The 24,794-nt window shown below is 41.1% G+C and overlaps 1 protein-coding gene across 2 annotated transcripts in view; it reads left to right on the top strand.

Annotated features, from left to right (window-relative positions):
* traf4a (tnf receptor-associated factor 4a) overlaps positions 1-15,420 on the top strand; it is a 36,815-nt gene extending 21,395 nt beyond the window's left edge. For both annotated transcript variants that reach the window (XM_003440272.5, XM_025898526.1), the window contains exons 2-7: positions 4,500-4,551; positions 7,975-8,079; positions 8,173-8,334; positions 9,986-10,147; positions 11,128-11,283; positions 11,862-15,420. In XM_003440272.5, the coding sequence (XP_003440320.1) occupies positions 4,500-4,551; positions 7,975-8,079; positions 8,173-8,334; positions 9,986-10,147; positions 11,128-11,283; positions 11,862-12,494 (1,270 nt within the window). In that variant the 3' untranslated portion in view covers positions 12,495-15,420. The remainder of the gene's footprint in view (positions 1-4,499; positions 4,552-7,974; positions 8,080-8,172; positions 8,335-9,985; positions 10,148-11,127; positions 11,284-11,861) is intronic.
* The last annotated feature ends 9,374 nt before the right edge of the window (positions 15,421-24,794 follow it).

Here is a 24,794-nt window from a genome sequence, read left to right as displayed (position 1 = left end):
GAAACGGATCTTCTCACATTAGTTAATGGTTATTGAAAAGGTGTTTTTCTGTATTGTGAAAGATTGATTGTGATTTTAAACCCTAATCCTGCAACTGAAGCATCAGAAAACAAAAAAAATATTAGAAAGTACAGTGTGAAACTCGAGGTACATGTTTTGTTTTGTAAGTATCCCAAACTTTCAAAAAAGACATCATTTAAATGAAGTTGAACCATAAAACTCACGCACTCTGTGATGTCTCTATGAAGTCTGTACTCATTATTGTTCAAAATACAAGATTCAAACGAAGGAAGTCCTGACTTCTTGCACACATAAACCCAAAACCAGATGGATTTGTGGGATTATCGTAACTTTAGATGAGATAAAACAAAGGTCTTGTTTTCCCTCAACTTCCTGAGAGGAAACGAGAAGAGTTTCAGCTGTGAGACCCAAAGCCTTCATGCAGCGCACTGGTGGAATTTAAGGTTTTGTTTGTGCATATTAAAGTTAATCCTGGTTATATCTTGAAAAGACAAAAGGGTTTAGCATAAGGATGAACATAAAAGCTGGCAGCGAGCTCCGGCGGGAGATAAGTGGGCAGTTCAGTCAAGGCTCCCGAAGCTATCTGACTCAATAACAAAAGTCTGCTCAGAGAGTTAATGTGCCACAGACTGGCGCTCTCCGAAGCTCTCGTGCTTTTGATTTAGTTTGTTTTGTGCGTCTCGACAGACCTTGCCTGCCACAATGGCAAACACAGAAGGGTTTGTTTAGGAGTTTCTCTCTTAGTCAATACAGAGCAGGCTTCAAGGTTACTCTGAGGCAGACTGTCACCAACATGTTCTCTCTGTGTGGCCTGCAGGCTGGTCGCTGTCTCTTGGAAAAACACCCCTCTGCTCTGCGCCGGTGAGATTAAACCTGAGGGATTTGTACTCCTCACCGTCTGCCTGTCAGGAGTTGCGCGCAGAGTGACGAAGCATGTTGTGACGGCTGTCCTCGTGGTATCAGCTGGATGAATGAACGACTGTTTAATCTGGGCCTGAAAAGATTTAAGGACAGGGGGGAGAGAGAGAGAGAGAAAGAGAGGGCAATTAGAGGGAAGAGGGATTTAAGGGCTGATTGGTGGGTGGGTGTATTTCACCTGGTGTGGGGGGGAATGTGTTTTCTACCTCCTAACACGATGTGACGGTGTCGCCTGCCAGTGAATTTAAGGTGATATTAAGAATGCCTGTGAGCAGCTGAGTGGACAGAAGGAGGAGATAAAATTTTAATGAAGTGATTGTGTTAAACTGTATGCTATACGCTCTTAAGCGGCTCCCCCGTGACTCTCCGACACAGCCCCGAAACGCTGTTTACCAGCATCTAGACTGTTATGCACATTTATTACGAACTCGTTTCAAAAGAAGTTTGTGGGGTGCGAGTTCCCACATGCACAGTTCAAGTTTATCCTCCAGGCTTTGCGTAATAGTAATGTTTACCCTATAGTAGCTTTTGTCAGGCTGCAGCTGTCCTGTGCAATGTTTTTTACTACTGATCTGCTAATTGCTTACTGTGTAAAGTGCTATAAAATGTCAAGGTCCCATAGAAGTGCACAATTCCCCACAGCCCATGGTGACGTCCTCAGATCGCTTTGTTTGTTGGATTGAACATCTGTACAAAGTAGTGCTTGTAACTATACAAGAGAAAATTGTTTGAATAAAAAATTGTACACATTTGGAACCATCAAGCATTTAGAAAAAACATTTTTTGCTTTTTTGGCTCACTGGATTGAGCAGGACGTATCACAAGGATAATGGAGAGTCCCAGGTTCAAATCTCACCTTAGATAGGGTGGCTATAGCTTAGGAGGTAGAGCAGGTCAACTGCTAACCTGGAGGTTGGTAGTTTGATCCTGGAGCAGTTGGAGTGTTCCAATTGAGTAGAAATGCACTATATAAGAACCCGCTCAACTTTCCATTGATCTTTCTACCAGTTTTCCGGTCTTTTCTTCATTGTGCTCTTAGATAAATGCTTAAAAACTAATTTGTATCAATATCCAGATAATCATTTGCTGTAGTAAACATGTCGCTTGAAGCAGTCCTGTAGCAGAGTATTCTGTACTGTACCCACAACCTTATATTTCCTTTCTTCTAGAAAGCTCTCGCTAGCCAGAGAAATTGTTTGGCAGAGAAGATGGATGAATTGAACCGGAGCTATGTCTCACATCAACCCCACTGTTCACCGCTAATGTGCTGTCACGGAGCGACAGCGAGTTCGATTCGAGAGCGACCCGAGAGAGTCGGGCAGCGTTATTGCTCGTGGGGCCGAACACATGAATGTGTGGGAGCTGTGGGAGCTTCTCTGTGACCGGGGAAGGAATTATCCTGACAGTCTGTGACTAGGCTCTTTTCGCCTGTCTGACTCTCTGTGTGTCAGATGCGTGGCCCGAGTTGGATGGGGCCTCGGGCTGTAAACCCCCACCACCCTTGCCTGCGCCTACATCACCCCCTGTCCAGAGCGGAGAGCCTGTCGCCTCCCATCTCCTCTCGCTTTACAGTTGTGGGACAGGCAGCGCTTTCTAAATCCGCGATGGCCACGAATACTGTAAATGATTTCACACCACACGAGATGCTGACTGGGCTCTCGAAGCCTCCAATCGATTGACCTCCTTTTACAGCCCGTTGTGGGTTTGTTAATTGGTCTCCAGCTCCCTGCTGACACAGTGACCCTAATGGAAGAGAATTACTGCTGTCTCGTCATGCATTAACCTCCCCCCTTTTTTTCATCAACCCTCCCTCCATCCAGCCTAACCTCTGCTCCCCCCCCCTCTCTTTGCTGCTCACTCTCTGGTTTCACAGCAGCTGGTTAGACGGGGGTGAAGTGCACATGCACTCCCCGCCCCCCCCCCCCCCCCCCCCCCCCGTCACATGTCCCTGTGCCTCTGGGAGCTGCAGTCAGGTGACACTGCCAAGCAAATTAAAGCACCAAAAGGCATACACTTACTGTTTGCATACTATTGTCCCTTAATTAGTTTAAGCATAATGTGGCCATGGTCGGGGTTATGAGAGGCTTCTGCACAGGTCAGATGAAGCTTCAGGGCTTTTGTCCAAAACACATTTCCTGTGCCTTTTTGTTTTCTAAATAGTTTTAGGCAAAACCACTGCTGAAATTAGGACCAGTTATAGTGATTTCCGGCTCTGTATTTTTAATATTAGCTTCAGCTACAGTAGCTTTGCATAAATTACAGTTAAATAAATCATTTCATCCTGACCCCTTCACTTTTTTCATATGTGAGAAATTTGCTGTTTTAAGCTGTGGTCTGATTGGCTGGCCTTCACAAATACAAGGTTTACATAGCAGGTAGGAGGGGCACGTGTGTACTTACGGAGGTCACCTCTTTTTGACAACACACAGAGAAAAGAGTAGAAAAACAAGCGGTTAACGCAGTGTGAAGCCTGAGCATGATCGTGTGATCATGTTTATCATGAGCGGATTCATAAGGTGACATCTTTTAAATGGCCTGACTTTCAATGATAACATGTGTGACTCAAAAATAACAGGGAGGCTCCAGACAATCATAACATGGTTAAAATCTCAGGAGATGAGCCATGATTGCCTCTTTTTTTTGTGTGTGTCTGTTTAAGTTTGTGTGTGTAGAAGTGCCTGCTGTGCAGCTGTGAGCCTCGGCGCTGTATAGCAGCTCACCCCTAGTGGCTGCTGCCTCTATTATTTAGAAGTGTGAATATTTTATGACAACATCAGGGCTGGGAGTTTGGGCGACGGCTGCCCTAATGAGCCATGGCACTCACTCATTTGGACCTTAAACGGGCTGCTGAATGCACTTCTGTGGCGCCACAAAAACTGCACAGGGGGTATGTAGTAAAGCGGGTGTTCAAGTCTTATTTTGGGTTTTACTACTGCAGGGGGAAAATGCAGAAAATAGTCCTCTCACTGTTACGAGCAGATCAGACAATCGTCCCGAGGATGAGCCTCGAGCATGAAGGCGAGGTTCAGTTTGTATATTGAGAAAAACTGAAGCCTGTTAAAACAAGAACTTTATTATGTCGGCTGTGGTATAAGAGCAAAAAGAGAAATGGAAAAAGAAGCTAAACAGTGGGGTTCACAATCATTTCTTTATGTTTTAGAGAAAAACAGATGAAGCGCTACAGTGTAGTTTTGTCCTCTGCAGTCATAAAAATCTGTGCAGACGTGTCCTTTGAGGGGTCAAACACAGAAGAGCCAATGTCATTAAAGTCAGCAGCTCACAGATCTGACATCACTGTGCTGCATGAGAGTGCGTCACGCAGCGTGATCAGCTTCTCAGATTTAAAGTGTATGTGAAGAGACAGAGAAGCACTAAGGGCAGAGCAACGCTGCTCTTTCAGACCATTATAGAAGAGCCTTTTAGCTCTGTCCGAGGGTCAGTGTGGTTTTAAAATGTCCGATTTTTTTTTTTTTGCTGAGATGCTTTTAAACTTGTTTTCTCTGTCTTCTTTTCATCCAATACTAAACTTTTCTTTGTTTCTGTTTTTTTTTTTGTTGCAGTGAGGGTGTCTTCAAGTGTCCGGAGGATCAGCTGCCGTTAGACTATGCCAAGGTACGACTGACGCTCCTAATCCCAAACTAAAGCCAAACTCACACATGCAGGAGTATTTTTAAAAGCACATTTTTCCCTCCTTAGTTGAAAAATCAGCACGGTAACAACATGAACCAAACCCACCACATTTGGAAGCCTCAACATTTGTTTTGTCCGCTGCCATGTTTTTTTTTGGTTTGTTTGTTTTTCAGGGGCAAATTAGCATATTTTAGATGAGAGCTTGGAGTTGCTAATTAATGCTAATTAGTAGATATATCTTGGACGGGCTATACCAAAAAGCAAGTCCCGATAATTTCCATTGAAAATGCTCCAAAAGGCAATAACACCACAAACGCAGCTGAGTGGTTCACTTCACTGACTCCAATTAGCAGCTGTGGCCTAGCAAACACTGAGTGGTTACACTTCTGTCAATCAAAGCAGCTACACCCCTTACTGCAGGATCTGAAAAAACAGACCCTGTTTAGTTGGTATGAAGGAGTAAAATATCCATAGAGCTCAAACGTATTTAGTTCTAGGTTGTAAACCTGTTTGAACTGATGTGAAGTGGGGTATTTTAACATGGGAGTCTATCGAGAACAAATGACCCCATAATGTAGTGGTTAATGCATTTGGTTTGCATGGTTCCGATCCCAGGGGCAGACGCAAACCCAGGCTCAGGGAGGCATATGGTAGTCCAAGTGCTGGTCCCGAGTCTGGATAAATGGGATGGTTATGTAAAAAAATGGCACCTGGTATAAAATCTGTGTCACATAAAAGGTGTGGATCCATCCACTGCAATGACCTCCTTCGGGAAATAAGGGAGCGACCAAAAATACCCTCTGCCAAAAGTCGATGGGGAATGACTTGCTTTGAGACATGGACAGCATAAAAGATGTTCCTGAAACCTCCACCACTTATAATTTGCATCAGACCTTTGTGCCATGTGCAAACTGAACAACATTACCTAAGTTAAACAAAACACTTAACAGAACCTGTCAAAACTCAGTTTTGCCTTGTTTCTGGATGTCTGTACACTGGAAGTTTTCAAAGAGTTCCATTTGGCAAGGCCAAAGGTGATAATAGCCATGCTACAGCTCACAGTGAGGTAACATCGGTGTGCTAAAATGCTTGTGCGACCAAGCTGATGTGCACCAGATCAAAGAATCGACCATTTGTACAGCAATTCTACCACGTTAGCATCCAGAATTTAAGCAGATATATTAACTGTGATCACCATTGTGGTTGAGAAATTTATTACGCTAGCATTTGCTCAAAGCACTAAACACAGAGTACAGATGAGACTGGAGATGATCAATGTGACAACATGCCACTAGATGCTAGAATAATTAAAATACTAGCTTTGTAGCATTTTTGTTTTGTTTGCATTCATCTGCTTCAGGATGTAAATAAACTGGACTACACTGGCCTGAATAGGAACGAATGCAAATCAGATGTCTGACGAGTACAAAGATTAGATAAAGATGGAGTTATGAATCCAGATGGAAATGCAAATTATCAAAAAAACAGCTTTAGGATGATGGCTTTGACTTTACAATTGTGTGATAAAAGCTGAATTTCTGAAAGTAAGTTTGCGAATCCTTGTTTTAACTGAGAGTCAGTGGAAAATCTATTAAAACTAGTACCACCCCACCCTCGCCTCTTTTAATACATCTCTTTATGTCCAGAAGAAATTTCAGCTGAACACTAAATGCAGTTAATCAGATTGTGCTCAGGGGGAAAAGATAATGACTAACTGTATTCAGAGTCAGCGGCTGGCTCTCACACACCCACACCCCCACTGCAAAATGAGAGACTGGAAGACAAGGATAAGGGGCAGGAAAGGATCATCTCCTTTTCAGTGCAGCGTTAGGCTTCAGTTGATAAGTCTCCCATGCAGTTTGTTAGCTTTACTCTTTATGATCTTGTCCTGTGTGCACAAAGCCCGTCCAATCAAAGCCGCTGGAAAAAGTAAAAAGACGGCTGCACTCAATAGAAGTTCATCATCGTTCAGATTTAATGAAAGCTGATACCGTCAGGCGGTGAAGAATAAGGTGATTTTTGTGACCTTAAAACTCATTAAAAAAACGAAGGAAATTATCAGGGTTTAACCTCGAGCTGCAGCAGGCTCAGCGGGGCAGCAGTGCAGGTCTGCATGCTGTGCTCAGAGCGATGAAGGCGCCTGTAATAGCAGGGACTCCCCACGGGAAGGATGTACTCATGGCACACCTGTCAGACGCTGTTATTTGCCAAGGCTCCCAGTCGCCTGTAAATTACCCCATCCTGGTGGTCCCTGTCAGGGTTGTTGTAACGCTCGCTGAACACTGTCCTTCGAAAACATGCACAAACACAACCTCGCTCCCACAGAACAACAGTGTTGCAGTCATTAAAGGATTGCACTGTTTCTGCTGTAGCAGCACTGCACGGCCAACAATTGCTGCAGCAGACAGAATAAACCCCCAACTTGGAGCTCCAAAGAGCTTAACCCCCCCCCGATCTGCCTGCGACTAACTTATTAAAAGGTCATTATTGCCGTCCCCCTGCAAATTCCAAGACTGTAACAATGAGAGAGTGTTTCAGTGTGCTTTAGAGGACTTTTTTCTGCTCTTTGTTTCTCCTCAGAGAATGTGATTATGGCACTGAAATATCACCCGCTCCTTCAGTGTAAATGGAGTTGCTTTTTATGGATGTCATTTCACTTCAGAGATATACTTTAAAACACTTGAAAAGGCGTCTATCTCCTAACAAAGCTGCTGCAAACAATGAGAGAAACGACGAGGGTTTCATTGCAGATCATTTTCCAAATGAATTTTTAACTTGCTGGCGATGGCAGAGACACGTGAGCGCAGTCGGGCACTTTCTGGGAGCCGTTATTTGTTCGGAGGGCTGTTGTGACATTTTGAGGAAGTGGCTTTTCTTGTTTGATCAGTGCTCTGCCCGTGCTTCGTGTGACAGCACAAGGGATGGAGATGCGGCGAAAGAGCCGTAAATCCTCTGGACAGCGTACTGTAGGGAAGGATTTGGGGTGTTTGGGCAGAAAACTGACTCATCCCTATCACTCTGTGACCAAGAATAAATAAATCTTTTCCTCTTCTCTCCCCTCTCTGACTCTCTCAGAGGTCCCATAAAACCACAGACTTACTCATTATCACTGCAGTGCTTGGCTTGAGTCACTGTGCTGCAGTCTGATGAGGGCTGCATTTACCCTTTTTGCAATATAAATCTCCAGTGTGTGCAACTGTGAGCAGCCACTGAGTGTCTGTATTCTGGTTTATGATTTCCCATTATTCACTTAACCCGTGTCTCATTTATCCCATATTTCTTAACCTCAAAGTAATGACAAAGCTTAAAAATGTAGCAAAAACTTGTCAAAGCCAGATGCATTTAACCAGTGGGGACACATCCTGGAATCTGCTACACCGACCTACTCCTGCTTTTCTTGTTTAGATCTACCCAGACCCAGAGCTAGAGCAGCAGATCCTGGCTCTGCCCATCCGATGCATCCACAGCGAGGAGGGCTGTCGCTGGACTGGCCAGATGAAGCAGCTGCAGGTAAGAAGCCATGCCCTCTGATACATGCCTCCTTCCTCCGCTGCTGCACCCAGCATGTGGGGTGATTCTGATGACCTGTTGTGTGTCTCTCAGGGCCACTTCTCCACCTGCGCCTTCAATGTGATACCCTGCCCCAATCGCTGCTCAGTCAAGCTGACGCGCCGCGACTTGCCCGACCACCTGCAGCACGACTGCCCCAAGCGCAAGGTCAAGTGTGAGTTTTGTGGCAGCGAGTTCACCGGTGAAGCCTATGAGGTAAGCACTTCACACCTTTTTTTTTTTTTTTTTTTTTTTTTTAAATTATTTTTATTATGGTTTCTCTCTCATTGTAAACAACTTCATGTGACGACACATGATTTCCATGGTTATATAAAAGGTGTCTTTGTTAAAAGCAGCGGGAAAAGTGAATGCGCGTGTCAGAGCCCTCAGAGAGTCTAGGTCTATTTTGAAATAACACGTGTGTTGGCAGAAGGAAAGAATATATAACTGTGTCTTTCATGCTGAAAGTGTTTTCCACAGCTGAAGTAATTCAGGCTTCTCACTAGCACCTCTGTCATTACTGCCAGCCTGCCCCTCCTCTATTTACTCTGCTTTCCCCTTTGCCCAATATTACAGGAACATTAATACACTTTTGACCTTTACCAATAATCCTAGTATCTAATTTAAGTATTTATATGGATGTGCTGAGATTAACAGTAGTACTAAGATTCATTTATTCACAAGACAAAAAAATAGGTTGTTAAAGCTTCTACAAAGTTGGTTATATCTATAAAATAACTAAATATCTTACCCCTGCAGCCTTGGACTCGACTCCTTCATTAACACGGGTTCTCACATTGTTTAATGTTAGCTCAAGGTTACCATTAACTCTTAGCAACTGCATTCAACTTGTCATTTATTAAATATGACCTATTTATCTATAATTCTATTTTATCCATTGGAATAGCTTCTTGAAGCTATTCCATTTCATTGCTATTTCATTGCTATTTTACAGCTACAGTTTAGCTAACAGCTTAAATTGTTTATCTCTACTATAGTGTAGTTATTAGCTAGCAACTATTATCTATATATTTAAATTAAACAATAGGTTTATATTTATAGCTAGCTAATTTCAGTTTTTGTACAGTAAATTAAATATAGTTTGTTATTTTGTTTATGAATTCTCTTAGCTAACAACTGTTAGCCATGCATTTAAGCTAACAATTCACTACAATGTGGTGTTAATAAACAATATTTTTAACACTTTAATGAGTTTATCCCCATTAGAAGCAAAAGCTTGTTCCTACCAGTTAAAGTTGGTAATAACAGTCAAAATTCTGAAATGTGTAACGTGAAATTTTACGTTTTGAAAGTTCACAAAATGCCAAAACAAATGTGCAGTGGCAGAAACACTTTAATTTGATTTTTTTTTTTTTTTTTTTTTTTTTTTTTTATGTTTAAATGGAAGATTGTTTTACTTGGGTCATTTTTTTAAACTAAATATACAGTTTTTATTTTTATTAAATTAATTAAGTTTAACCTTCTACATACCCTGTGGTTACTGAAAAAGTATTCCCAGTGGTAATACATGGAACTAAATTGCCTCACAAATCTAGCAATATAAAATGGGTAAATAAAGGTTTTGCTTTGTGTGCTGGACACCATTAGATATAATTAGTGAACATTTTGTTATTAGATTAAGCTCCAGTTAGATCCCTATGATTCGCTACTGAATAGAGTAGCTATGCATGGATGCAGGTGTGTTCATTGCTGCAATAACATTCAGTATAACCCAATTTTAACAGCATTATTTTGTTAATTAAAATCCAGTTTAAATCAAAGACACCATCAAGTATGCACACCTCCATATCTGAATCATAGATTTATGTCATAACCCCGATCTAATTTTTTATTTTTCTCATTCCAGAATCACCAGGGCGTATGTCCTCAAGAGAGCGTTTACTGCGAGAACAAGTGCGGGGCGAGGATGATGCGTCGCCTGCTGTCCCAACACAGCATGGCCGAGTGCCCCAAACGCACGCAGCCCTGCAAGTACTGCGGCAAGGAGTTCGTCTTCGACACAATCCAGGTCTGTTTCACATTAAGTTTATGACCAGATGCTGTGATTTTCCCCAAAAGGCTCCTCAATTTCTTTTTTTAATTTATTTACTTTTTATTAGTGAAATAATTATGTTTGGCAAGATAAAGTGCAGAGACACATTTTATCTTCTGTCTGTAATTCAGCCTATTGGAGCCCGATGGCAAAGAGAAAACCTGCTGTAGCTGAAGGGTGTTGCCATTCATGGTGTCTCTCTCTTGTGGCAGCTGGATTTTAGTGTAAAGCTGCTGTTTTTTCTTTCTGGGGTTTTGTATGGGGAAGGCACCTCCTGCTGCACACATCTGGCCAGAGGCAGAGCAGTCAGTGTCACCCTCCCCTCCCCCATGTGACTGGCCAAGATGTAATAATCCAATCTTGGTCGCAGCACGCACTAGAGTTGAAGAGCTTTTTCCGTTGTCACGTGATATTCAGAGTTTTTCTCAGTATTGCTCATTTAATTGGTTTACAAAGATAGGTGTTATCCTGCTTCCTCATGTCACCATCTAGTCTAAAATGGGGTATCTCAAAACAGCTGCTGTTTTTACCATGAAAACATACACTAATTTACAATAATATGCAATCTAATACTTCACATGAAGATATGGAAGACATTTTATAGACTGGTTTTAATGAAATCAGTTGATGAAATGATCAGCCAACATCTATAAAACATCAAAAATGGATAAAAATGTTAATCACAATTAACCAGATCCCCTTGTTTCCCTGGTTTATTCAGCCGTAGATCTCAAACCATACTGTATTTACTATAGCAAATAGCTTCATTTTCTTTTCTTTTCTTTGAAGCTAAAACAAAAATAAATTCATGCTTTCTATGTCTGTAGCCTCATTATTAAACCCAAGTGTATTTTTGGGGGGTACTTTCAAGGGCTTCTTTTCGCCAGTACAGCTATTAATCTGAGCCTTGGTGTGCAGTCTGTGTTCTTACTGGTCATGCTTTCTGTCCTCTGCAGAACCATCAGTACCACTGCCCTCGCTTTCCTGTCCAGTGCCCAAACCAATGCGGCACACCCAACATTGCCCGAGAGGACCTGGCTAACCATATGAAGGACAACTGCGGTAGCGCCCTCGTTCTCTGCCCCTTTAAAGATGCCGGGTGCAAACACAGGGTAAGACCTGCATCATTTGGCCTTAAGAGAAGACTTGCCAAGTGTTTTGTCTTTGTTGTCCAAGAAGTAAAACTTCTGGTCCTTGGTAAATGTGTCCAAAGTATTGCCTTTCTTCTTCTCAGACATGCACTGCTGTGGCTGTAGGGTCTATTTTAATGAGATCAACACTTCTACACTCTGACAGTGCATTTCTGTCTATTTATAAAACCCACATCAATTTGGAGAAATGTGGATATGCTCGAGGAAGAGTGACTGATGAGCACCAAACTCCGGCTTGGTGTTCTGTTAAGACTTAAAAAGCATCTGGAGAGCTTGACTTGTTCTATTTAAAGATGGCCTGATGGAAAGTACAAACACAAAAGCAGAGTGCAGATTCACTTTGCAGTCTGAGCATGCTCATCTTCATCATATTACTGTTGGTTTTATTATTAATTGATACACAGGAAGTTTTAAGTGTCTCCTACTGTATAAAAGCTGGGAGAAATACTATAAATAACTAAGATTCGCACAAAAGCAGTCTTTTACACTGATGGGAAGCCGATTTTTGTTTTTATAATCAGATTGCACCTTCTCTGCAGTGCCCCAAACTGGCTATTGGTCGTCACCTGGAAGACACCACTAAGTCCCACCTGACTATGATGTGTAACCTGGTGGGTCGTCAGCGGCAGGAGATCCTGGAGCTGCGGAGGGAGATGGAGGAGTTGTCTGTAAGCCACGATGGCGTACTCATCTGGAAACTCAGTGACTACTCACGGAAACTCCAGGAGGCCAAACTCAGAAGTAACCACGAGTTCTTCAGCCCACCCTTCTACACTCACCGCTATGGCTACAAGCTGCAGGTGTCAGCCTTCCTCAATGGTAACGGTAGTGGTGAGGGCTCTCACCTCTCCGTCTATATCCGCGTGCTGCCCGGAGAATATGACAACCTGCTGGAGTGGCCCTTCTCCTACAAGGTGACGTTTTCCATTCTGGACCAGAGCGACCCGTCGCTTTCAAAACCCCAGCACATCACGGAGACCTTCAACCCCGACCCTAACTGGAAGAACTTCCAGAAGCCCTGCAGCAGCCGTAACTCGCTGGACGAGAGCACGCTGGGCTTCGGTTACCCCAAGTTCATCTCGCACGAGGAGATCAAGAAGAGGAACTACATCCGGGACAACTGCATCTTCATCAAGGCTTCTATAGAGATTCCCCAGAAGATAATGGGTTGAGATGCAAACTTTGTTTTCTGTTTATGAAGGAGAAAGATTCGTTAAAGACTGGAACTGAAACTTAACCTTGAGAACTTATACAGACTTACCCTTTAGACACTTTCTGCCCTTATAACTTCTCCACCACAGAGCTTCTAGTGAGTCTGTCTGGCTGTGCAAGTGGACTTGGAGGACCTTGATAAATCAGAGAGGAGAAAGTGTTTCGTCTGCAGAGCCATCACTCTCTGTTGTTTCTTTTATTATTAATTTTTTTTTTTTTTTTCAATTTCCGTTTGTTGACCTGTAATCACAGTCTACAACTGAAAGCCTTGGAAATCAAACAGTGCCTAAAGAGTTTATCTTAAGTTATGCTTTTGTTGTTTTTGTTTTTACCATACAAAAGATTATGGAACAGATATAAAATAAAGCTGAAGGGCTTCATTAGCCTCTACACTAAGAGTAGGAAAAAAGGAAAAAAAGAAGCTGTTTCAGAGATGTCCCATTTTTATCTGGGATGATCTAAAGAAGAGGGAGCATTGCGGACTCAAGCTCAAGCCCAACTGCCTTTTGTACATGTGCTCATACAGTATATATGAACCCTGAATACGCAGTAAGAACTGCTTGTGAGATTTGTGAACACACAAACAGGTCATTGTTCACGGGTGGGAAACTTCCAGCTCAAATATTGATCATTTTCATGTTTTAATGGAATAATGATTCAAGACGGTTCTGGATTTGAACTTCCTGGCTGGCTGTTCTGCATGGCTTTCCTCCAGGTGCTCCGGTGTCCTCTCACAGTCCAAAGACTTGCATGTTAGGTTAACTGGTGAGTTTAAATTGGCCGTAGTGTGAATGCAAGTATGAGTGGATCGCAGTTTCTATGTTAGCCTTTTGAACTACCAATCCAGCCACCTCAGTTTGATTAGGCTTGAATAAGAAAATGAATTCTTTGGAAGAGATACAGCTGCTATAGCTCGTAATCTTAGCATGGCTAACAGCTAGCCTTCAAGCAACTGTAGCCAACAGTCATGTGGGGATTATACTCAGTTGTGGATGGCTTCAGACACCACAGAGGAGTAGTCACTCATATTATACTTCTTTGAAGTCCACCTTAAGGCTTGACAGTGTGGTGTCTTGTATGTATGGTGTACTGTAAAGAGCATGCTAGGACCAAGCTAGTCCTAGCATGCTCACAGAAACTGTAAACCACTCATACATCACTTTCTAACTGCTTTTCCTCTTGTTTCCTCTTGATAAGCTAACTACCTACCAGCTGTAACAAAAGATTCGAATGTTATCAACTGCTAGACTTAAACCACTGAAACAATAAATATCCAGCAAGCTGCTGAAACATCAACGTTATCTTCCCAGTCAGACCTGCTCACGTTGTTTCAGTGCAACAGTTGTTCAGTTAGATCGTCTCTTGCAAAGCAAGAACTATTGATCTGATTATCAAAAGCAGACAAATATCACTGGATTTTGTTCATACAAACATTTGACTGATGACATATTTGGTTATGAAATGATTATGATCAGCTAACCACACAGCATCGAAGCTCAGCAGGCCAACCACGGCCTCCAGTGCAACGGGTTAGGAATGATTGTTTTATTAAAAACTGTTAAAAATATATTATGAAATGGTTTTTCTTCACAAACCTTTCATCACTATAAAGTCCAAGAAGGACATTCAGGACATCAAAGTCATGTCGACTGTACAACTTTCTCTTTCCACTGAGAAAAGATGGTGTGTCAAAGGTTTTTCAGCGTTGAGATGTTTACTTTCAAACTCTCCCAAAGTGGTTTTTCACCTGCCAACAATAAAATTACAGGTGTCTCTTCTTCCCATCACAGGACCTGTCCATGACTTTGTAGCTTTAGCCAGTTTGACCCCCCTGTTGTGAGTAGCTTCAACCAAACAAACACTAGTACTGACCATTAGGGGCTTCGTATCTACAGTGGAGTCCACAAATAAGATAAAAACAAACTCACCTTCTGTTGGTCTTCGGATGAGCAGAGCAAAGAGGTCAGCCGTCGGAGTACTTGTGCATTTAAAAAAGAAGGAAAAGCCATGTGGCCTTTTTATACAGTATGTCTTCGCATGAGGGTTTTAGGGCTGAGCAGGGCGACAAACACATGCATGCTTCATGTGCTACCACCTGGATCACATTTTTGTACTGTAACTTGTAAAATCCTCTCCTGTTGTTGGCTGTTCTTTCTTTTGGACCATTGGAAAGATGACAAATTGTCGAAAAGAATATTGTTTTTTACTTTTTTTGTTTGTTTTATATACAGAAAATGTGAACACTGTTTTTAATATAACCTATAAAGACAATGAACACTTGGCTGTGAAGTGTGTTTTACGTAGCCTGGGCGTTGAGGGTATACTGCGGCGATTTTGAAAAGATGGCAAGATCGATACTTAATGCAACAATGGGGAGCGGCCCTGCGCTAAACATCACTCTCCATCACAGCACCATCCGAGGTGTGGAGGACTTTCTCGATGCAGTTCACTCACGATGTATGTGAATACTAATGTAAAAATGCAGAAGCACATTCTGTCTTTTTATGATTATACATGGAAAAGTTTCCTGATTTCTTGTCATAATACCAGCTGATATTTTCCAGTGATTTAAAGAAGTGAAAAGATAAAACTTTTTGTAAGATTCTGTATTTTTAAAAGTACCTAGCTGTTTTATACAAACACCTTTCATTGGAGAGTCGGGGTGACTTTGGGAACTTTCAGACCCTTTTGTCTCTTGGACATTTGGAGAATTTGTTCGTCCGTGTGGTGTGAGCCTCACATATTCTGTCTGTATTATTTCCTCTTAAAAGTATTTATTTTAAGGAGCCGTCGTGTGAGTTTGCACACGTGGCACAAATGTTTTAATATGTTGACTGATGAGTGCTTGTCAATTTCTTAACTGAAATAAAATACCATATATTATAATTGATTTGTTTTATCTTTTGATCACATTTGTCCACTAAATTAAATCCTCAGACATCATGAATACTGGTATGCTTGCAAATGTGACCTAGCACCCTCCCACATCTTTACAAACTGAAGTCAGTGATGCCCATTTTATATGTTTAGACCTTATTCACACAGGCCTAGAAACCAGTCAGAAAAAACCTGGTAGCATCCAGTCACTAGGGAAAAATGTGTGTTCCCTGACTGGCTTGCAAGTAGTTACTGGCTGTCACCAGGTGAAATCAGTCCCATAGAACGTGCTTCTTTCTTGTGATTGCTTTGGTCACTTGCAGATTGCTGTGGTCTCCTATTTTGCATGGAAGACTAACTTGTCTGCTAACCAGAAACCTCCATCAATCAATCTGGAATTATATATTTTCCCCTAGCGACAGGTGTTTGCCAAGTGGTTGCCAACTAGTCTCTATGCCTGTGCGACTGGGTCTCCAGATCCAGATCCAGATCCAGATCATCGGCAATATTAAATATTCTAGGATCAGCAACCTTTTTAATTTGATCCATGGGGTTCAAAATCATCTGGAAACATCATGAAGAGTCACTGATTATTTTATTTAAGCGCTGTTCGTGTTTATGTGGAGCCAACAGGAAGTCAGCCAACTAGTCGATGCTCTTTATGGACTCGACTATTAAGAATGATGCTGAGCATGCTCTCTGGGCCCAAAAATAGCAGTATAATGTGGTACATCCCAGTATTATGGAAGCCACTGAACTACTTTTATTCCAATTCATTAAAGGAAGCCACCTAACCAATCTGAATCGAGTTCTTAATACATCTGTGATTAGTGACTTGAGATGACCGTTTTTAGTAACAAGTAATGAAAGCATTTATGATTTGATAATGAAATTGTGTGTTTCTCTTCCGTAGCCACAGCAGGGGTATTTTTTAAGTACTATTTATCAGTCTGTCAGCAATATTATGGAAAAATGAACTGGCTGAAGTTCATGAATCTTGGTGGAGATGTGAAGCACTGCCAAGGAGGAAAATCTTGGCAAACTCTCTAGATCATTTTCTTGGTTATAAAAGTAATTTTGGGATAAAGCACTGGGCTGTTTCAACAATGTTGGTTTGTCTGTTTTTCTGTCTATATAACAACTACTAGGCTGGATGTCATAAAGCTTCTTGGAGAGATGGAGACTAGGCCAAACCATTAAACCATTAAACTTTATTTAAAATATTAACTGCGCTGACCTTGGTGGAGTGCTGCACCCTCTGAGTGCCTTTCTAGTTTAATGTGATTTTGGACTGAAGAAGATTTATACTGTTTGCATTTAAAATACACTCATACTTAAAATACCTCTGAATTATTGATGAAATATATTATCACCATTAAAACTTAATGATACTAAAAAGCTATAAAGTTCATCTCAACATTCACATTTAGCAAACTTGCCTTCTGTCTGTTGTTTTTTTTAAACTCATTAATATTCAAAACCACAACAACAATTTTTTTTAAAATTGGACTCGATCAATCCACCTCAGGTTTTCTGCCCTTCAAGTGCAGTTTTATTTTTAGAGCAAACATGACTTACCTCCCGTCCAAAATTGAGTCACTTCCTCAATTCTAGGTCAGGGATCAGTTTGATTTCAGTCGTGTCTTTCTTTAAGTCTGCTGTTACTCTGCTGGAGTTGGAGGGGGGTAGGGCAGGGGAGGAAAAAGGGGCAAAGGAAGTGAGACAGACACCAGCCCTCCCTGCTTTGAAGTTCTGCCAGGAGTTTGCATTAGCTTGCATTTTGGATGATGTTCAGTGCAGCAGGATTTAGGGAAGAGGAAAATGAGCTTTTATCCTCAAAGTCACTGAGAGGTCCCTGAGGAGGACAGTCCTGCTTTCCACTTACTGTACAGGAGTTGGCCAAAGTCTTTTAAAAACCCATAATATCTACTGTCGGAGTCCCATATTTTTTTTTTTTTCATTTAAGAATGAAAACAACATCTGTTTAAGGAGCACCGCATGACTGTTCCCTTTGCTTCTTTGCTTTTTGAGGAAATTGCCAATAATCTTAAAAAACACTTCCTAAGAAGGCTTACTTTTCATTCAGGATTGCTTTTTTTCATAAGTCATAGAAGTCATTCATTTAAGGAAAAGGGTCCTCTCTTCAATAATAAAGAAAGGCAGAACACCATGAGGCTGAAAAACCATATGACAGCCTCATACTTTCCTGGCAAAAGGCACGCAACCAACAACACTGTGCCGCTTCAGGGCGATGCAGAATCAAAATAGTAACAGCTAATTACATGTTAGCAGGCTCCATGTTTCCCATGAAGCACAGGCTCACGTGCAGTTTGATGTACAATGCTGCCCTTTGGCTTTGCACACTTTGACCCTCAGCTCCCATTGGTCAATGACTTATACATACAGTCACGTTTTCATATAAACCAATATCATTCTTGTTTGTTGAGCTCACCTAACCTTTTGTAAACTCAAGCTAAAAATCAGATGCCATCTGGGTTAAAGAAGGAGGTTGTGGTGAAGGCGGAGAGGAGCCCAACCCATGGAGGCTTTCCTCGCCCATAAAAAAAAACACACATCAAAGAGAAGCTGCGGTTTATGAAGCGGTGCCATGCTGTCGTGCCTCGTACTGAAGTTAAACAATCGTGGCTCACAGAGCAGGAACTGAACCGGGGTGGTACAAGAGTGAGATGGTGTCCTACAGCAGAAAAAAAAAATCCTCGCAGAAGTAAACATATGTGCTACACAGCAGGAGTTTCCTCAAGTGTCAGATAAATCATGAGACATGAACGTGAGCATGACAGCTCATTCCTGGCCTGTGAACAGGACTTTGGCCCAAAAAATATTAGCTTCAGTTAAATATTTACAGAAAAATATTCTCATATCTGGTCTAAAGATACCAGAAGGATTGTTGATTTCAATGTTTTAACTGATCTGCACATTTAATAAAAAGGCTGTAGAATAAAAAAAAAACTCTGCAGACCTGAGTTAGCATGTTAAATGTTAAAGTTCATGACAGTACAATTAGACAAAGACTGAACAAGCACAGGTTGTTTGGAAGAGCTGCTAAGAGAAAAGTCATTTCTCTCTAAAAGAACATGGTAGCACAGCTTAGGTTTAATTTTTCACACGACTGCATGTTTTCAAGGTCCTCTTAACATTTTTTTTAGAAGAAAAACGCTGCAGGTTTTCAGAGACCTGTGAAAACTTTTCTCAAATGATTGTATATCAATATTTTGTTGACATCCAATACAGCGGCCTGACTGATAGAGAGAAGGATAACAAGATATGTGAGTGGGGAAAATTGATTTCTTTCTTGTGTGGCGTAAACAACTAACCACTATTGCAACCCACCGTCGAAAGAAATGAGGGAAAAAACGTCAATATGTACAAGTGCAAAGCTGTTCTATGATGTCTGAGGATGCCAGTAGCCCTCAGCCTGAGTACATTATCTGCTTAGAGAAGATGACTAATGATAACATAGCACAAATCAAACTTGAGACACACTTGGAAACTAAAGACTCCTTTCCAAAGAGGAGTTAAACCAGAACATGGGCCATCAAAACTCCTTCCTCTCCCAGGTTTTCTTGTTGTTGGTTTCCCATCTGTGTTTCTGCTGTGGTTAGCCTCTTATGGGGTGGGGTCTCTAGCCAACCCTCCTTCATTCTCATCCTTGACTTAGAGCCAGGAAGTGGTGGAACTAAAAGACTTGTTGGACAGAGTGAAAGTGTCTGATAAGATAATTCATGCAAGTTAAAAACCTTCAGTCATCCCCGGAGGGGATGTTACAAGTTACAGATAAGTGAACACCAATGTTTGTCGGCCCTTCGCCAACTTGTTTTGATGATAAGACTTTTTCTCTTTTTACAGTATTCAGACATAACATACTGGAATTTGGACATACGTGTACATGGGATGTATCTATTTAGAAAAAGAATGAAAAAAATGTTTCTTTGTGAAAATAATAATAATAATGATGTAGGTAAAACAGAAATATTACATAAATATTCACTTCTGCGGCTGTGAGGTGCAGCAGGCCCTCTACAAGTGAAGGCAGCCTGGCTCCTTGACTCGGATCATCAGTTTAAGGTCATAAATCTGTGACAGAAGTGACAGTGAGCTACTGTTACAGCTAACCTCTGGATTAGCTCGCATGTCATCTTACTGAATGTCCTTACAAAAAGTTGGCTGAGCAAAAAATGTCAATTTTCATAAAAGTTGGAAATACTATATCCACAAGCTAGCTGACTCTGGGAGAACACTAGCATCAGCAGCGGAGGGGAGAAAGGGGCAGGTAAAATACAGACTGCTTTATTCTACCAATTATATAATTTTTTAAATGCGCCTCTTGTTTTCTGGTAATTGTTTCATATTTCAGGGGTCTATAAGGGGCTTGAGGAGTGCTACTTTAGCTAATTTGTGGTTGCTACAGTGTGAGTGCAGCTAACAAAAGATAAACTTTGATAACATCTAGAGCTTGGTGCTGATTTCAAAACAAAAAATTGTTGAGGGATTAATCATAATCAGTTGTTCAAGTTGACTAACCATTATTATCATTATCTTATTAGCCATGCATGCTAATTATCCAGCTTAAATTAGTTAACAAGCACACTATTTTGGAATTAACAAACCTAAAATAAACAACTAAACTAACTAAGGCTGCTGGGATAATTGCTGTTGGACGGGCAGGCATAAACCCCGATCTTTGTGAACACGAAGACTTGAGAACAAGGCAACGCAGGATTTTCAAATTGATACCATAGGTCCATCTATTGAAAATCTCACGGTCAAGGTAAGAGGTCAAGTGTTCTGAAAATCCTGTGAATGCAATAACTCGAGAAGGAAGTCACCAAGAATTTTCTCATTTATACGATGGGTGCATCTACTAGGAGGGGGCCGAGGGGTAACACTGGGGGCAGTCAGTATTTTTAATATTCTGAACAAGTAGGCTGCAGCACCTAATTAAGTATTAAGTAAATATTTCCTGTGAACTTCTCTAAAAAGATACCCTACAACAGTTATTGAGAACGACTAAAAAGTATTGCGTATTAAAAGTCAGAATAACTAATTTGACCTTCATGCTTGTTCTTTCTCTGGTAATCCATAATATAATCTTCTATAAGTCAGAAGCAGCCCCACCCCACTCCTCCCTCAGTGACTCACTGAAATAATCCCACTTATCTTTAAATTGGAGCAGATGCAAAGGTGCAGACCTGCGACTTGTTCTGAATACATAACGAACACGCATCTCATATAAAAACCATTAAAAATCTTTAAAAAAAACAGTCAGCCGTGAGCCCAACCATGTATGACTCATGCAATTCAATGACAGATGCTCTCTCCGTCTAAATCCTACTGCATTATTGGTATGCGCAGCTAAACGTGTAAACCAAATTAACAGCTTGTAAGATTTACGTGGGGGTGTCATTTTTCTTATTTTTCCATAAAAATTCAATGTTGGTATTCTCAGCTTCTCCAGCCTTATCATAACCACATGTTATGATAAGGCTGTCTGACCTGACCAGTTATAACCACGACATGGATACAACAGAATCTGATAAATCAGTGCAAGACAGCTGCATGACATATTGTGTGGAAAGCAAAGGAAAGATGGGCTCTCCTACATGTATGCAGCCACTGTCAGAGGTCAGACATACATCTGATAAATATCCATCTGGTGACTGATAGATAGATTTCATCTCTTTTTAAAGCCAGTCGTGTAAGACCAGAAACAGTGACCTGAGGTCGCAGGTCAGTCAGACCTACCGTGGCTACCTTCCAGCACTACACCGCTGCCAAGTGTGGATCAATTACTGGCTTTGATTACTGGAAAATAAAACAAGAGCCTTCGGGTGAGGAACCAAGAGGGGCTCGCCCTCTCATATCAGAGACAGAGATCTCTGGCTGATGAATACAAATGTGCTTCAAATATAGCATACAGCTGTCTGTGTTCAGTTCATAAATTTGTCGTTTTAAAACTAAATGACTAAAATGTGTATTTTTTCATGTAACCTTTATTGCATTCTTTTTGTAGCCTTCATAAAGTACTTTTTTTAAAAAGATACACCACTTTGAAGACATTGATTGCCAGTAATAACCACATCACATATGACTATTACCATCACTTGTGCATCATAAAATATAGAGCAGCTTAAAGTTGTTATTGTCTTCTAGTAACAACATTCAAGGCTAGTGTGAAAATAAGGGGCCACTTTTAGTAATGAACTGCAGATAAACGCATTTAAAGAAGAGAACATCCTGAAATATTTGAAATTTATCATCATGAGAGCTGAGTAATATAAGAGAAATGAGCATCAGCGATGAAACTGTGCACAACATGAATATGACAAATACCGGAATAAAATTCGTCCACAAAACATAATGGCAAAAATGCATTAAAAACAAAGTCATAGTCATAGTGTACCACGGCAATGATGCGCTGTTATTCAAGATTTTTGGCATTACAAAATGTTTGACTCTGTCCTGCATAACTGCTGTTATTGTTCAATTTCAATAATTACACAAATGGTCATAAGAGTGTTTCCGCTTTGAGATTAGTGTCATATTTTTAGCAGTAGATGAAAGACGCACATGGTGGTGACAAAGCTTCAACTTGATCATTTTTTAGATTTGTACACATATGCTTTTATAGATGGATAAAAGAATCATCGCATAATGCAGAGAAAGAGCACTACAATGTGATGTTTGCTTGGGAGAGTGGGAATGGAGAAGTATAGGAAGGTCAGATGGCGTCACACTGTGACTTTGTGGATCTAGAGAAATCATATGATAAGGTGCTGAGAGAGGAACTGCGGTACTACTGCATGAGGGAGTCAGGAGGGACAGAGACGTGTGTGAGGGTTGTGCAGGATATGTGTGAGGACAGCTAGACAGTGGTGAGGAGAGATAGATGGGTTCAAAGTGGGGGTGAGATTACATCAGGGATCGGCTCTGAGGCCCTTGTTTGACCAGTGTCAGGGGTGATTTGTGACAGAAGATAGCAGTGAAAGGGAAGGTTTACAAGATGGCAGTGAGACCTGGTATGATGCATGGTTTGGAGACAGTGGCACTGATAAAGAGACAGGAAGCAGACTTGAAGATACTTGAGAGTGACCAGAATGGACAAAATTAGAATTGAGTGCATCAGAGCGACAGCTCGGGTTGAGCAGTTTGGAGACAAAGTTATAGACACAAGGCTGAGATGATTTGGACACGTCCAGAGGTGGATACCTTGGACAAAAGAATTTGAAGATGGAGCTGCCAGGCAGGAGAAAGACAGAAACCCACAGAGGAGATTCATGAATGTAGGGAAGGATGCCATGCAGAGGATAAATCTGAAATTTATAAGTATCACAAGCTTTATTTTCTTCTAAATTAGCTTCAGCTGGTCAGTGTCAGGAGGAACAAGTAACTGCAGAACACAATATGAGTGTTCCTCAGTCGCAGTGGGCAGTCCTAAGCCCAACCTGAGTTTTAATGCAATTTTTAATTCCATATAAAACAATGATAAATGTGTTCTGTGGTTGTCACTCGGCAGAGAAATGTGTGATTAACTCTCTGGGAAAATTTGAATGATAATAAAAAAGATTGAAGTTGTAAAATTGAGGCAAACTGTGCATATATAGTTAGTTAATGACTGTAATTATGACAGGCACACAAGACAACATGTTGCATCAACATATGAAGCTATGCACAAACTGTGCAGCTCTTTGTTGATGACGGTTAGTCACTAGTGGACACCCAGTTCAATAGCTAACTCTTAAAGTATTAGAAGCCATTGCCAATGGGTGTCAAGGACTGACATATGAGCAGAAGACCCCGTCAGAACTCATTGGTAGGTGGTGTTGGGTCACTTTGCTTTTAAAGGAACAGTGTTACACACTAAGAACATAACTGTACACCTGCCTTTAAGTGTCCTTGCTCTACCTCATTTCATGGTGAGTTGATGCCCCATCTCTTCCACCATCATGTAACCAATGCCAAGCTCATTTATTTTTCTCAAACTGACAGCTGTAGCTAAACTAAAAGAAGTGATTTAATTCTATATGTGCAGGCACATTCAGGGTTAGTGGATCTCCACAGAAATTCAACCAAAATGGTCATCAGCCAGAATTAGCCTAATCTTGGATTTAACCGCTGCCACCCCAGAATCCTCTCACTACTAAACACACTGATGTGTTGTGCTTGTGGAAACAAATCTCTTTGGCCTGGAGGCCTGCAGATAATCTTAACTCCAGCCTTTAGCTCCTAAGTAATGGCTTTTTGTGGCTCGAACCATGCAACCCATAATCTGGCCGTATGGTAACAGGCCACAAAGGCAGATCCATGAGCAGAGAAAAAGACTTTAAGAACCTTAGTCCAGAAAAAAATAGACCCTTTATGGTCTTTGGACTATTTTTATTTCCCATTTCTGGAGTATAATTGCACACAACTGTAACTAGCAGGTATCATCTTACTAAAAATGGCATATGAATTTATTTTTGAACACAATGAAGCTGCTACACATTCATTCATCTTAAACCTCTCATCCCACAGATGTGGCATTAGCCTTACTGGACATTTGTTCTCATCCACAGTAATGCCAGTAACAGATCTCACTGTAGATATTTGTACTGTAGATTCATTTTAAGTGAGAGTGAGATATGTAATATATATTTTAGACAAAAGCCACAACCTTCACATATTAACTTCCACATTTCCAGCTCCATAATATTATTACTGGACCCTACTAGTGTTGCTTTGTTCACTGTAGGGCTTTATAAAACCCTACAGTACATTCGTTGACTGAATCAAGCTATTTTAGCCCCTCCTCCTTTAACTTTCTTTCTACTGGCTGTGTCTTATAAACTGGAGGTGAGAGGGGCTTTTGTGGGTGGAGCTTTGTGCCTGAGGTGACTGCATTGACATCATAAAGACTGAACAGTGGAAAAAACTGTAAAAAGAGAAGTGCTTAGAGATGTCTGAAACCTCAGCTCTTTGCTTACAGCGGTTACTTACATACATACTGTATGTAAATATGAGCATTCACTGCTGTAACAGTATATATATTACAGAAATCAGGAAAAATAGAACCCCTTTAAATTAGCAAAATAAATATTGGCATACTGATCCCATTGAGTGCATTTAAACAAATGTGAAATAACTTTAAATAAGTTTAAACGCAAAATAAAGAAACACGCAAATACACTTTCACTCATCCTCTAATACATAGTAATGGCAGGCTAGACAATTCATTGCTTAACCATGACTGGGCAGTCTGACTGGTAAAGTCTGTTAACTATACTCCACACTGTCTATCTCCTCTTGTTCACTGGGCACAGATGTCGCTGTTCTCTCTGTGCCACAATTAGAGCTTTAACAGGTAGGTAGGCTAAATGAATCGAGAG

Source organism: Oreochromis niloticus, linkage group LG14, assembly GCF_001858045.2.
Source record: "Oreochromis niloticus isolate F11D_XX linkage group LG14, O_niloticus_UMD_NMBU, whole genome shotgun sequence".
NCBI lineage: Eukaryota > Metazoa > Chordata > Actinopteri > Cichliformes > Cichlidae > Oreochromis > Oreochromis niloticus.
Note: the sequence above shows the minus strand (reverse complement) of the source record. Positions and strands in the feature narration are given on the sequence as shown.